At 32.9% G+C, this 15592-nt stretch overlaps 1 protein-coding gene across 2 annotated transcripts in view; it reads right to left on the bottom strand.

The window, feature by feature from the left end:
* Nrk (Nik related kinase) overlaps nt 1-15592 on the bottom strand; it is a 125952-nt gene that overhangs the window by 27031 nt on the left and 83329 nt on the right. The window contains exons 15-20 of one of the 2 annotated variants that reach the window (XM_008852988.3): nt 13476-13574; nt 10253-10314; nt 7545-7639; nt 6211-6308; nt 4796-5148; nt 2999-3317 (exon numbers count right to left, since the gene is read on the bottom strand). In XM_008852988.3, coding sequence (XP_008851210.1) covers nt 2999-3317; nt 4796-5148; nt 6211-6308; nt 7545-7639; nt 10253-10314; nt 13476-13574 — 1026 coding nt within the window. The remainder of the gene's footprint in view (nt 1-2998; nt 3318-4795; nt 5149-6210; nt 6309-7544; nt 7640-10252; nt 10315-13475; nt 13575-15592) is intronic. The other variant, XM_029556058.1, reaches the window with a different exon arrangement.

Below are 15592 nucleotides of genomic sequence, written 5' to 3' on the forward strand. Positions count from 1 at the left end.
ACCAGCTTGTCTAAGATTGGTTTTTATAACATTTTCAGCTACAAATGCATGGCAGAACAGCAAATACTTTCTAAGTTTAAATGAAAGGGACATTCATTTATTCTGAGTATTTCCAAATCATCCCTTAATACATTAAGATAACTAGAGATACCCAGCAATGCTGTGCAATTTATATTAAGATATCCTGTTTCAATGACAAGTTAACATAATAAATTATACATGATGTGTGGACTCAACTGTTTGAAAACTTTGTCTGTTGGTAGTGCTGTTTTGGGGAATTTCATGGAATCGCTGGGAGATGAGTCCTTGTTGGAGGAAACACCTCAGTGGCGTCCTGCTTTGAGAGTTCATAGCCTTGTCCCACTTCTAGCTTGCTCTGTCTCTGCTTCCCGTCAGTGCTTGAAGATGTGAGTGCTTATCTTTCTGCTTCACCTGCCTTTGCCACCATATCTCTCTGCACAAGGGACTCTGATCCCCATGGAACCATAAAACCTGAATAATTCTTCTTTCTATAAGTTGCCTTGGTCATTTTGTTTTATTGTAACAACAGAAAAGTAACTAATATATAAGTAGAATATGTGAGCAAATTAATAGAAAAATTCAAGAAGAGGTTAGATTTATATTTATTTTCTTTTCATATTCTTGTGGGACAGAAAATACTTAACAAATAATTAACAAAAATGTCATTGTACTAAAGGATGACTATGTACAAAGTGTTTGCAAGCTCAGAGAGAGGGGTCATAAACATGTAAAGATGGTTGAGTTTGGGTCAAAAAGGATCAGTGAATCAACATGTATTGAAGAAGTAAGGAAACAGCCTTATAGATAGGGCCTTCAGATAGCACAAAACACTAATTTATGAAACAAGAATGGCATCTTCAAAGCCAGTTTGTGTGACAGAGCAAGAGGCTAGAAAAGTAGAAAGATTCCTAACTACATTTTCAGCTGTTTAGATTGCCTATCTGTTAAGAATAATTCAAATACTATATGATCTAGGAAACTTATGACTCCTATTCATTTAGAATCCATGAAACCACTTAATTATTTTTTAAATATCTTAATTTCCTTTTTAATTGTGTGTGTGTGTGTGTGTGTGTGTGTGTGTGTGCCTGTCTGTATATGCATGTCAGCTCAGTGCCCATGGAGACCAGAAGATGACATTGGATCCCCAGGAGCTAGCGTGGCAAGTGGTTGTGAACTGCTTGGTGCGGGTGCTGGGAACTGAACTCAGGTCCTCCGGAAAAACAGCAAGTGCTCTTACACATTAAATCATCTGTCTAGTCCCTTAATTATCATTATTTATCATTATTGTTAGTTTAGTATTTAATATTTCATTCTATTTTCACCTCGTTTTTACTCATTTTGATTTTTGTGAATTTCATATAACTCGATCTTATTTAGATCCCCTCCTGTATCCACACCCCCCTGCTGCTTGGAAAGGGAGATTCAGTTTCGTTTAAGGGTGAGACTCTTAGTAGGTTGAATAAGGTCAACTGAATGAACCCACACCACAGGGTATTTGGAGATACAAACATGTATCTCCAAATTAATTATTTTAAATCTAGTCATAATGTCAATAAATGTTTTGTGAACTAAAATATTTTTGTGTAGATATAGTATATTACATCAGTTAAAATAGTATATTTTCAGGTTGAATGTCATAATTCACTTGCCTAATATATGCAAGACCCTGGGTTCAATCACTAGCATAGAAAAAGAAAACAAATATGTATTAACTGCTCCTAAAATGTTAAATATATACTACATGTGGTGTAGTAATATTTATTTTATTCCATTTTATACTCCTCAAAAAATTGAAAGCATGGACTCAAAGAGATACCTATAGACCAGAAACTTATTAATGATAGCCAAAAGGTGGAAATAACCCAAACAAAATGTGGCATATTTTATATATATATTATTGCCTTATTGAATATATGCATTACTGAAATATATATAATGCATTATTGAAACTTAAAAAATAAAGTCTGATACCACATGATGAACCCTGAGAATACCATGGTAACTAAAACAAACTATAATTGAGGGAACAGAGAGTGTATGATTTTACTTTCATATGGATAATCAGACAACATTAGAATACAGGTTATCAAAGGTCAGGTGAAAAACCAGGAGTTAATTAGTTGGAAATGTAAAAAAGTACCAGCCTACATGTCCATCAATTGATAAAGCTGATAACAAAGATGTGGTATGTGCATGGGGAGGATTCCATTTTATTAGACTACAAAGAAAAAACAAATTCATGAAATTTTTATGATGGATGTGGAAATTATTATATTCCATGATATAATCAACTCAGAGAGATACATACTGTATGTTATTTATGATATGAAGATCGTAGAAACATTTAAAAATATTTTGTATGTATAGATCATGGAAGTAGAAGGAATCACGAGAGGGGAATATTTTAAGAAAGGGTAGAAGGAATAAAGGGATAACAGAATACATGTGACATGAGGGCAGAATGGAGGCTATTGGAGGGAGAGAGGGTGCAACTGGAGGGGACAGGGCGATGGGCAAAAGGACAGGAGGAAGAGGAGGATCAGCAAATTGAAGTACTGTAAAAATGCCATGATGAAACCCATCACTTTATATGTTAAAGTTCCAAAGTTTGAGAACTAGATAATGCTTATAGTTTCACAATATTGTGGGATGGACTAAATGACACTGATTTGTACACTTAAGATAGAAAAATCTGTTATGTGTGTTTTGCAATTGAAAACAATATTCCCAGAAAATAAAACTGAGTGTTTTGAGACACTACCCTAACAAAGAAAGCTGATGTAAAAACGACAAAAATAAGGGACTTTTGTCCTTAAAAGTAAACAGGAACCATCACAATTACATACAACATCTACCCATGTACCCTTCATTGAAAATGTTTCAGGCTTTGGACAAGAAGGTTATAATCAATTTGGAATAGCTCAGAATGTTACATATCATGTGCTGATTTCTATGTTTCCAAATGGTTAATTACCTCCTGTTCATGGTCAAAGTCCCGGAATTCATATTTCTGCAGCTCTGGACCATCTTTCTGTGAGCAAGCTTCTTCCCCTCTGAGTCCAAGGAATCCATTCTCTTCATTGCTTCCACTGACATCTGTATCTCTGTGAACTTTTACATTGCCTATATTAGCTCCAGCTCCCAGATTTCCCAAGGCTGCACTGCCTCCACTGGCAGTATTTCTCTGGTTACTTTTGGCTCCGCTGCTTCCATAGCCTCTGACAGCTTTCCATTTTTCATCACTTCCATCACTACCAACTTGCATGAAGATTCCCTGTGTGCCATAGCTTACCCTGATAACAGACAAGTTAACAAAAGAATGTGATCCAGTAAAAACACAGGTCGAAGTCAGCAAATGAAACAGAATTATAATTTGTGTTAAAGGTATGAACCATATATATTCAGGAATGCTTTTGGTTTTATGTGAAGGCTTTGGTATTATATAGACAAAAATACCCCAATGATCTGCCAATATTAAATACTGAACAAAAATCATAGCCACTGTCAATACTTTGTCTTCATTTGGATGACTATAGGAAATGAACTTCCCTTTGTTTTTATGTACATATGGCTGATTAGCAACAGAAAATGCACCTTTTCAAATAATAGACTATACAAATAAATTTCACAAGCACATTACTGATCAAACTCACATAATATTATAATATTTTTCTTTCAATATTCTTGATTATGGTAATGTTAACATCTGCTTGCACTGATTTACATGTCTATTGTCTGCTTTATTGTAGAATTCCTTTGGTCAAATTCGCTTACCAGGAAGTTCAGGCAATATAGGCTTCATAATTTAAGAACCAATATTATCATTTTGTGAGGATTTTAATAGTGCTAAAGCTTTAAAAATGCTCAGCAACCTTTTTGCATAAGAGATAACATCGAACCTATGTCCCCAGGGTGATTATAGATGCAAAGTTATGTGGTACTTGAATTCTATGTAGATATATTTACTTGAAAAAGCCCCAAAAGATCTCTTGCTAACTTCTCAACTAATTTAAATTAACCAAGTAAAGATCATCTCTTTCCTTAGGGTGAGTCTATGAACAGTATTGATTTGAGTATTTTATATAATGTATTTTGATCATATACTGCCTCTTACCTCTCCCCAAGGTGCTTGTGATAGCGTGGACAAGACCTGTGCAAACCCAAGCCAGACAGAGGCCCAACAAGTCTCAGGGAGGTGGGCAGGAAGATCTAGCCCCAGCTGAGGACCTACTGGTAGTTGATGGATGTTGGGGGAGGAAGAGTCAATTTTCCTTACTGGTATAATGTCTGGTAGATTGACCAGACTCCAAGGGATAGATCCATGCCTGGCTTTTTTAGGTGAGTGCTAGGGATCAAACTTCAGGTACTCATGTTTGTGTGTCAAGCAATAATTACAGATCATCTTAAGTTTAGTAGATGTGTCAAAGTCACAACTATTTGAGAAATGCACAGCTATATTCATAAATACTTATAAAATATTTCATATTTTACTCTATTTCTCATTGTGATCTTTAAAGGGAAGGAAGATTTCATGGTACTAATTTTAACACACAGAAAATTTCAGTTGTAAAGAAGCTAATAAATAACTGAATATAGATACTATATAATTCCAAATTAAGTATTCTGCATGAAAAACTTAAATTACATATTGAAAATTTACTAATATGAAAGTATAATTCATTAAGCTTCTATTATATTTAAAAATAAACCAAATATGCAAATAATCCTGAATTCATAAACATCCATAGTATAATAATACACACAAACCCACCTTGGTCCATCATGATTATCATTTATGTCATGAACAGACTCATCTTTGTAGTTATCAACATCGTCTTCACAGACATCATTTGCTTGATCAATCTGGTTATTCAAGCCATCATTGCCATTGACATGGCCATAGGTATCTTCATGAGCATGATTAGAACCATTCTCATCACCATCAGTATCAGCACCAGCATCATAGAGCTCAACATAATCACCATCCTCTTCAGGTTGCTGAATGACAGGTGCAGGAATTAACCAATCATCCCAGAAGATTTCAGAGAGTGCATTATAGCCTACCCATTCATTTGTCAAGTATACAGGGGGTGATATTTTTCCTACTTTAAATCCATCTGGAACCTGTGTGCACAAGAAAGGTTAATGTAGTATCTATTAACCTCTTGTTTTCTTCTAGATTGGAATTTTTCAAGATTATAACAATTAAAAATATGTTCAAATATATTCTTGATTAAAACAAGGTGTCCACTCACCAAGCAGAACAAATATTTCAGTGAGGATGAGATGCCAAAACCCAGGCAGTAGTGATTATTAGTGGACTTTGAGGCTCACATAGCAAAGTCTACTCACTTTTTTTAAATTAACCTTATTTGCCTGCTGGGGAGTAGACATTTGCTTCTGATGCTGGAGAGTATGGTCTACACACAGTTTTTCTTTTGTTTTATCCTGACATTGAGATCAAGGCATGACTTTTGAAATAGGTTATTTTCCCATTTTTGTCTGTATATACTATAGGTTATCTTAAATTATCTCAAACAACTCTCAAAAGCAAACGAGTACAAATGCAACTGCTATGCTGTGTGTCATATAGGAACATCTGAACCAGGGAAAGTGTATCATAGAGTAGGAGAAATTATTAAAATAGAATTAAATTATCTGCAAGCACACTGTAAAAGCTTCAGGCAAATTTTACTTGTGTAATCAGAAGATGCTTTATTTTTCACTCAGAGTTTTACTTGTTTTGTTATTCAAGGAACACTTAAAGTTGAACATGCAACTTCAACCTCTTAGCCTGAGCTTAGCTTCTAGAAGTACCTGTTTACCAAATCTTCTTTCTGCTATACTCTATTTTTGCTTTGTGTAGTACTGTGATTGAACCAAGGACCTTGAGCATGCTAAGCAAGCATTCTACTACTGGGCATATATTCCCTGTATCGCTCATGAATACATCATGACACAAAAGCATAAAAATAAAACGGTACCTGATTAATACACATCATCTGATTTCAATTTTAACGTATAAATTTTGTATTCTGGATGCTTGCTTTAAGAATGTGATGTATTTTAAAAAGATTAATATGAAAAGTTATACCCTTTAAACTGAGCATTTTTAAAGTGAGAAAGTATAGGTCAAAACAAACTGAAACTAAAAATAGATGTAAATATGTTATAATATAAACCTACATGGATATCAATCAGTAACTCCTGATCAATAGTTGAATAAGGCGGTGATGACTGGGACTTCCTCCTAACTACAGGACTCTCCTCCTCAGAAGATGATTCTATGGAACAGCGAAAATACATTAATAACAATTGCGATTTCAGTGACTGCTTTCATTTTTGTAGTGTACCAATTTAATCACTTGCTTTTTCTTGCAACCTTTGTAATTCCATTAAGGAAATATCAACTTATTGATAATTATGGGGCCAGGATCGTAAGTTCTGATTTCAAAGGTAGTAACATGCTTAAGTTTTGTGCATTCTGTGGACCTATAAAACATCCTAGTCTTCAATATTTACTGTACACTTGATAAATATTTCTGTGTAAGAAAGTACAAAGTAAGATTCAGAACCATGTAAATTCATCAGAGATCAAAGAATGTATCAAGAATTGAAAGGGTGGTGAGTTCCAGTGCACATACATGCTAAGAAGGAGAAAAAGAGAGGCCCAAAATATATTTAGAAGATGAAAGATTAGTCTTGACTCTGGATTTGACTACAACTTTAAACCTTCCCAGTTTTTATACAGTGATATAGTCTCAAGTATTTAAATAAAAAGGAGTGAACAAAAATCATAGAAGTTAACAAATTTGTAAAGCTGGAAACTATAATTGATAGGAAATAACTTTTGTGAAATAACTTTATACAGTAAATGAAATATTCTTTTTTGTCTTATGTGACAGAGCATTTGAAAGTGCTGAATCCTAACCACTAGACCACAGTACACTTTACATACACTGAGGCAAAACACTAATACACATGAAAAATTAATAAATTAAAAAAATTTAAACTCAAATGTACATCATACATAATAAAATATTTTATTGAAATTCCAAAATCTGTGAAGATACCTTAATATGATTTGGTCAATTAACCTTTTATGTACTCTGAATAAAATCATCAGTCTGTAACATTTAGGAAATATTTATGAGATATTATGTATATGATATTTTTGGAGGTGAAATAAACTGATAAGTAAAACTCATTTTCACAACAATTCTCCTTAACATTCTAAAGGTTGCCTAATATATTTTGCCTAATTGAGGAATATTCTCTAAAGTTTCCTTCATGTATTTCTTATGCAGTAAGGGAACTAAAGAGTAATCGTTTTCCATTTCTCAGAGGTAATCACTAATCACTTAAATACCAAGTCCAGTTGCCTTCTAGTCCTAATATTATTTAGCCTCACTAACATTTTTTCATTCATTCCTTCTTGAAATTATTCTTGACTTCTGTATTATAAACTGGTAAATATTAGGCCTGTGTTCTGACTGTTGAAAATTTGAGATTTTAATCACCTGATGCTGCTTGGCAATTCTGAGGATTTTGTGAACGCCTCTGTGTGATGTCAATGGGCTTCTGAGCTTGCTCCGAAAAGGACCGCTGAGAAACACTGATAAAAAGACAGAAAAGCACGTGCCATGTCCTAACACGCATAAATGGTATGTACAACTCAACGTAGAAAGCTTTTCTTAAAGTTACTGTGCATCACAATGAAAAAGTACTTATTTTCTTCTAATTTCTGCCCTCCCAAACCCTGCTATTTTGTCTATAACAGAAACAGTTTCAAAAAGATAGGAATTTAAAAAACCACTTTTCAATGTAGTATATATTTCCTTCGCATAAAAACTTTCTATAAACTCTTAAGGTAATGTTCTTATTATTACCTGGATAACAGCAAAAAACCATACATAATCTTATAATGTATGTGAGGGTTTTCACATGACAATATTAGTTATTATTATACAAAATATTTCACTATTATCCTATTTTAAATGCTTATAATTCATGTTTTTAATATCTCACTCAAAATTTCAATAGGTATAGTCTGGATAGATAGGTACAGTACTTTAAGTAGTATTCAAATTCACTTATAGTATTCAAATTCAAAGGAGACTGTTGATAAATTTTATTTTTGTTTTAGGTATTCTTTATGGGATTTTCTTTGTTGATTTAGGCTTATAACTGGAAAAGATGTTAGTATTGCTTGGCATTTTAAGAAAACCATCAACTTTCATTTAAATTAATTTTATAAATTTAAAGGTGATGAATTTGTTATGTGTAAATGAAAAGTCCCTTGTGAAGTGAACAATCTCAATTTAACATTACGCTTATTTTTGTATACTGAATTCTATTAACATTATGCTCCACTGTACTAGAAGCAATTATTGAAAACTAAGCTGATTTCTTCTCTTTGAAGTCAGAAGTATCATCTGTTGAGTGTAGAGATAACAAGATTTTTCAATATTGATTTATAATATTTAAAACTTTCTCCACACGAGTTTAATAGGAAGACAAAGCTCTACGGTTTAACCAGCATAAAACAGGAAATGGGCAGGAGGCCACAACTTTGGTAGGAAATATTGGCAACTGATGATTGGTGGGTGAGGGAAAGGTTGATCTTTAAGTGAGTAATGCTTGACAGGCTGAACAGGCTCCATGGATGAATTCATACCAAGGGACATCTGGGGACACAAACTTGACTCAGTAGCCCTTAATATAGATGACACAATGCATGGTGTCTTGTGGATAGGATATGGGGGTGCAGATAAGGAAGTGGGCTAAATATGATTAAGGTGCATTGCATGAAAACCACAAAATTCAATTAAAATGATGTAGGGATATATATATATATATCTAGGAATTCTTTCCATCTGACCATACTTTCTAGTAACTTTAGTACTTTATTTGAATTTATCTTTTATTATATTTTATGTGTGTGTATGTGTATAGGAGCAAACATTCACATATGTGGAAGTCAGTGGACAACTTGAGGAAGGTAAGCCTTTTCCTTCTACCATGTGGGTCCAAGTAACTGAACTCAGATCATCAGGCTTGGTACCAAGTGTCTTTATCCAATGTTATCTGAGCAGCCCTATCTAGTATCTTTAATGCAGTGAGTGGTCATTAGATATTTACCTGAGGCACAGTCTAAATTAATATAGGTTAATTTTTCTCCAATGTGAATTTTTCTGGAGGGATCCAATTTTCAAAGAAAATCTACTTTAAAATACAGCTTTCCAATTCACTGCATAGTATATAACACCTACCATATGGAATATGATCTTTAAAAATTACTGAAATCAAATCAATAGTACTATAAAGATTAAAAAGAAAATGAAGAGGTACAATATTATATATGATGTCTTATTTATATAATATTGAGTCTTATATTTAATTTTGACCACAGAGGACATTTTCAGGCTTTTCTAGTCTATGACAGTAACTTCTATAGTTACAAATAATTTGTATTTGAGCATGTGGTACCTACAAGAAAACTCACTGGAAATTTATTTAGCCTTACAACTAATTAAATGATCTCAAATAATTAATTGTTATTACTTATTATATTTTCAAAGTTGTTACTAATTATTGATCTAAATGACATGGACAGGAACATGACCAAATATGTATGATTGTGTTAATGGATCACTATAGTCAAATTTTTTAAAATGTCAGCCTGTTCTGTCTACCTGACGAGTTTGTATTCATGCTCAGATGCCAAGGAGCTCAGAAGGTGGGTGACTGTGACCAGTGATAGTCATGTATATAGAGATTAGAAATGCATGTGAAAACGTCTCAATGTCAAGAGCCCTGAAATGAATTTTTCTGTATGAAACTGTGTGTTTTGACAACGCAGTGGAGATCTTTTTTAAACGTTGGAACCTCATTTAATTTTATGTCTTATAGAGTTTATAATGAGTAAAAGATTATATAAGCGTAATAATTCATCTGTAAACCTAGAAATGTACAGCCAATTTTGAAAGAGATGTACCCTAGCTCAGAAAAAATGTTATTGAATAGGTTAATGCTGTTGTAATGAAATGCTTCTTTTAATTAAAATAAAAAAAAATAGAAAAAAAAAAGTCAGCCTGTTGTGCCAAGTGGTCCTGATGTGACTGATAATTTAGTTTTGACTGCATACAGAAATTAATGTCAAAGAAACATTTTAATTTTCCATGTGACAAATATGAGTAATTTGAAAACAAAAACTAAATACACATACCTTGAAGAAAATTTCACACGATGTGTACGATCCTGATTGGAAGGCATAGATCTTTCTTGGGCCTTAGAGGTGCAATAAAATCAACGTATTGGTATAATTCTTGACAATAAATTCTTTTGAGTTATTACTACATTGGAAAATGCCTCTACTCATAAATATTTTCCTAAACATCTATGCTAAAATACTATTCTTATAAACAGATCTTATTTTCATAGTTACTTATTAACTTTGGAACTGTTTAACCATAATTTCTGTTGGTTTCTTTAAACTATAGCATAAGAATATAGTCTGGAAATCCTATAATCGAAATTTTCATTTTATTTTAAAATAATCAGTTTCTCAGGGAAGGATAATGATTTTTCTAAAAATGTACCAGGCAAAAGAACATCTAAAATTCTGTGTACTTTTCAACCAAAATTTAAGAACTTAAGTTCAACTTCTCATCTTTCTATACTAACTCAAGATTTTCAAAGGCTGCCACTCACACATAGAATTCATTAAAATTTCCTTTTCTATTTATAAAACTATCTTATTTTTTATATTTTTATTGAATTTTTGTATATTTCATGTATAACATCTTAATTATTTTTGTACCCCCCTTCCCCATAGGCAACTTCCCTTTGCCCCCTCCACTAGATTTCATGTATTCTGTCATTTATGTTAAGGTGTATCGAGTCATACACTTAACTTTCAATACATTATTTTTCTTTCTTCATGAAGTGATCTATCAAAGCTGTCCTTACACTCCAACAGATATATTTTTGAGAAAAACACTGTCAATCTTGAATACTCAGCTAATGAGTGATTTTAAATATAACCAGATGTTTTGTAGTATGCAAGATGTGCATCTACCTGAATAACTTTTCTATTTTTGATTTAGATAATTGGTTTTTGGTTTAAGAAGTGATCTCAAGAAGTTTTAAGTTTTTTTTTATTCAGGGCTGGAGAGATGGCTCAGGGGTTAAGAGCACTGCCTGCTCTTGCAGATGACCTGAGTTTGGTTCCCAGTGCTCACATGGTGGCTAACAACCATCTGTAACTCCAGTTCCAGGGGAATCTGACACTCTGTCCTCTGTGGGCACTGCACAACATGGGTACACTTACATACATGCAGGTATAATATTTCTACACATAAAAATAATTTTAAAAATTTATTCCATTACTTTATTTTATTTATTTATTTTCTATAAAGTCTCACTACGTTACCCAGACTGTCCTAAAACTGCTGGGCTGAAGTGATCCTCCTGCCTCAGCCTCTACCATAGCTGGGACTACAATTATGCATTGCCATCAAGCACACTAGGCTCGAGAAGCTTATTAACATTGTGAAATCTAATGCCAGTATCACTAAAAGCAGATCATGATCAAACATAAGAAAGCCAAGGCTTAATACGAGTTGTTACTCTTTGGTCTGAAAACTGGGAAGAAGAAAATAATTAGTAAGAAAAGCTTATGTTAAGACACATAATGCATTCCAAATCAAATATTATTCATTACAGTTCCAGCTTAGGGGCAAGCATAAGGTAATAATTACTATCTGAGAATACAATTAAAGTCCTATATTAAGGTATAGATGAAGACATTATTGACTATTCTCATTAAATCCACTTTTATGTTCCTTCTGTAAATGCTTAGGATTTATAAAGCACTACTCTTAGTTATTCACTTAAGAGGAGTATTAGTATCGATTCAAAAACCTTCAAATACTTCATAGTAGATTTCTCTGAAGCACCTTATGCAGATAATGTACAACCAGGAGACTCCAGACCCACCATCACAACAGAAGAGTTAGTGTTATTCACATGCTAACTAATCTCCTAGTGACCAAAAAGAATTTTGAATATTGACTGCAGGGGATGCTGAATATGATAATGCTACCTTTTTTGCATAAGAAGTAAATCCACCATCTTAGCCACACCAACTTGTTTACTGAATAGCATACTACTAATGAAGTCATCAAAAGAGAAGTCAACCTGACATTTAATGATTTAGTTATTCCTATGTAAGAAAATAAATCACAGATTAACTGGCTCAAACTAAGTCACAATTAGTGGACCAGAACAGGGACAATCAAGCAAGAAGTTAAATGTGGTTATGGTGTATAGTGAATTATGCACATTTTAATGTCCAATAATTTTATTTAATGAATGACTAAAATGAACTATTGAACTTTGTGCATTTGGTGTATATTTTAAATGACCCAAGTTTCTAAATTTAAGAAAAATCAAAGTGGTAGTATTTGTTAGCAATGATAAAACATGAGCTCTTAATGAAAAATTAGAAATTTTAAATTTATATCTGCCACAGTGTACTTGCCAGTCTATGAATGCTCTGTTACATTTATGGTGAAATTGGTAGTGATGTTAATAAAGGCTGTTTTGATATTGTATAATCAAGCATAAGCATTTGGGAACATCTGTACACACGGTGAGCTAATATTCTCCAACTGATGAATACCTGAAATTAAAAACCATGTATAAGCAAAACATCTATCCATAGCAAATGATAAGGAAATTGATTTTAATAATATTAATTATGCAAAATTTCATTACTATGCTGGGTGTGGTGGCACAAGCCTTTAATCCCAGCACTTGGGAGGCAGAGGCAGGGAGTTCTCTGTGAGTTCCAGGCCAGCTGGGGCTACAGGGAGACCCTGTCTCAAAAACACCAAAAAAAAAAAAAAAGTTTCATTAGTATTATTCTAAATTCTATTTGTCTAGTTTATGCATGTTATCAAAGAATATGGGCAATTATCTAAAAAACTCAACAATATCCCCAATTATCTGAAAATTCTATACAACTTTTCCCTCTCCAGCTACCTGTATTCAAGAAGACAATTCTTACACATATATTCCAACAAAACACAACATATGGCCACATATTGAATGCTGAAGTAGATATGACTATTCAGCTGTTTTCTGTTAAGGAAAATAGATTAAAGTGATCTGAAAAAAATGTGAAATGCTGACATTATCTCTAAAATGATGTTCTGTGCAAGATAGGTATTTTTTATTTAAATTCATTTATTATGCCCAAATGTATGTGTACTTTTTGGTTTTAGTTTTCAGTAAGTTAAATGCTGAATGACATAATTCATGTAATGAAAAAAACTTTCCAGCATTCTCAATATTTAAGATTATAAAGGGATCCAGAGACCAAAAAGTTTAAGAACCACTTTTCTAGGTACTTATTAATGTCATAACAACTATATTGAGAAATTTACCTCATTTCCTGTAGGGTTTGGAATGTATGGCTCTATTTGGACTTCAGCCTGAATTGAATGAAACACTTCATCATTGTCTGATGAATCATCTTCGTTGTCCTTTGAAACAAAAAAAGAACATAAATATTAAATTGTTTTTAGAATGCAAGTGATAGGAACAATTGAATAATCGTAATATATAACTGAAAAGAATAATTTCCAAATGCTTAAAAATGATTTATACCAGTAGCTTCTAATAGTTTTCAGTTATGCATCCCTTCCAGAATCTGAGGAAAATTATAAACTGCCCACAGAAAACTGAATATAGACACATATTTGCGTATATTTTCAGAGGAACTATTGGCTTCCTTAAGTTTATTCATGGAATATAGATTAAGAATCTGATTTAAAGTTTGATTACCACATAATGGCAACCTAACTTTCACATTTAGTAAGCTGTTGTAACTCCAAAGTTGGTCCACATTACTGAAAGATCCAAGATAAAGAGGTACAATTATTGTTCCCAAATTAAGCGGTCAGAGGTTAAGAAATTGTTTAATAAATCAAATTAGTCAATCACCCTTAGGTCTTCCATTTAAGAATTATGAGGAAAATGTGTGTATTATTTGCAACTGGTAATGTAAAGCACTCAGACATGTCTCTAAATTCTACTTAAATTTCAGATTATTTCAAAAGACATATCTTTCTAGTGTCAAGAATTCTATTTCTTTCATATTTTCTTTAAGGAACACAAAATAACAATATGAATGCAGTGTAAGAACCTTAGGCTCACAGGATTGGTAACAATTATTCACTGACTTTGATTTCTATTTTAAAATAGCTTTTCACATGTATATTAAAAAATAATGACAGTATGTATGTCCTATGCTGATAGTGCTAGGAATATTTCAGGGATAAATGCAAGCCTTTTTCAATAATGCAAATGCCATTAGCTCTAACTGGTTAGGAAAGCTCCTTGAGAGTAGTCATAAGTCTTAATTTCTGCGAAATATTCATCATTCCCGACTTATACCTAACCTTCTCCATCTAATTTCTTCTTTTAGTTTTTTTAAAAAAAATATTTATTATTTTTATTTTATGTGTACATGTGTTTGCCTGCATGTGTATAAGTGTACCTGTGTCATATAACATCCAAGAAGGTCAAAAGAGGGCATTGGATCCCTTGGAACTGGAGTCACAGATGGTTTTTAGCTGCTATGTGGGTGCTGGGAACCAAACTCAGGTCCTCTGCAAGAGCAGCCACTGCTGTTATTGCTGAGCAATCTCATCAGCCTCTCTTTGTATTCTGTGAGCTATGCACCAATTTCCCCTTTTGAGCCATTCCTCTCATGCTGCCTTTACCTATTTCATATGCTAAATCTTCTAGATAATTAGCAAGAGTTCAATTGATTCAATGAGCACAAGCCTAAAGAATTATTATTATTCAGGCAAGGTTCATTTGCAATTACTAAATCAATTATTATTAAATGTAGATGGACATTTAATTTAGTATCATCATATAACAATTCTTTTTATATAAATGAATATTGAGATTAGAAAACAACTATTTTTGCAATCTTTTCTGACATAATTAGTTTGCTTATCAAGTACACAAACTATTCTTTATCAGATTCAAGTTGTCAAGTAAAATTAAACAACACCAGTCAAATTCTATCCACTTACATATGAGAGTTTTGAAATATCAAGTTTTATTGACTGTTCCAAAATGAGACATTAACACACTGTTCTACGTTTCAACAGGTGCAGAGTTGAAACCTGTTTCATGGTCTGTGCAGCCACATCACTGATTAATTGTGTACACATGCTGCCATATTAAGGAGACAAGTCATTAATATGACAACTGTATACAAAGTGTTTTGGAACCTAAGATTTCTCCTCATTTTAGCCTGATTTAAGGATCCTGAAGTACAAATTAGTGTAATTCACACAAATAGTGTAGCCCTGCATTCTATGGAAAGAAATAACAAATAAGCAACTTATATTTTATAGGAATTAAAATGGAGGTTACTTTAGAATTTTAGTAATTTTAAGTGTGTGTATGCTATCCCTTTACCGGTTTAGGGAATAATTGGTAAAATAAAGCAAACACACACACACACACACACACACACACACAC

This window comes from Nannospalax galili, unplaced genomic scaffold, assembly GCF_000622305.1.
Source record: "Nannospalax galili isolate Female #2095 unplaced genomic scaffold, S.galili_v1.0 scaffold25, whole genome shotgun sequence".
NCBI lineage: Eukaryota > Metazoa > Chordata > Mammalia > Rodentia > Spalacidae > Nannospalax > Nannospalax galili.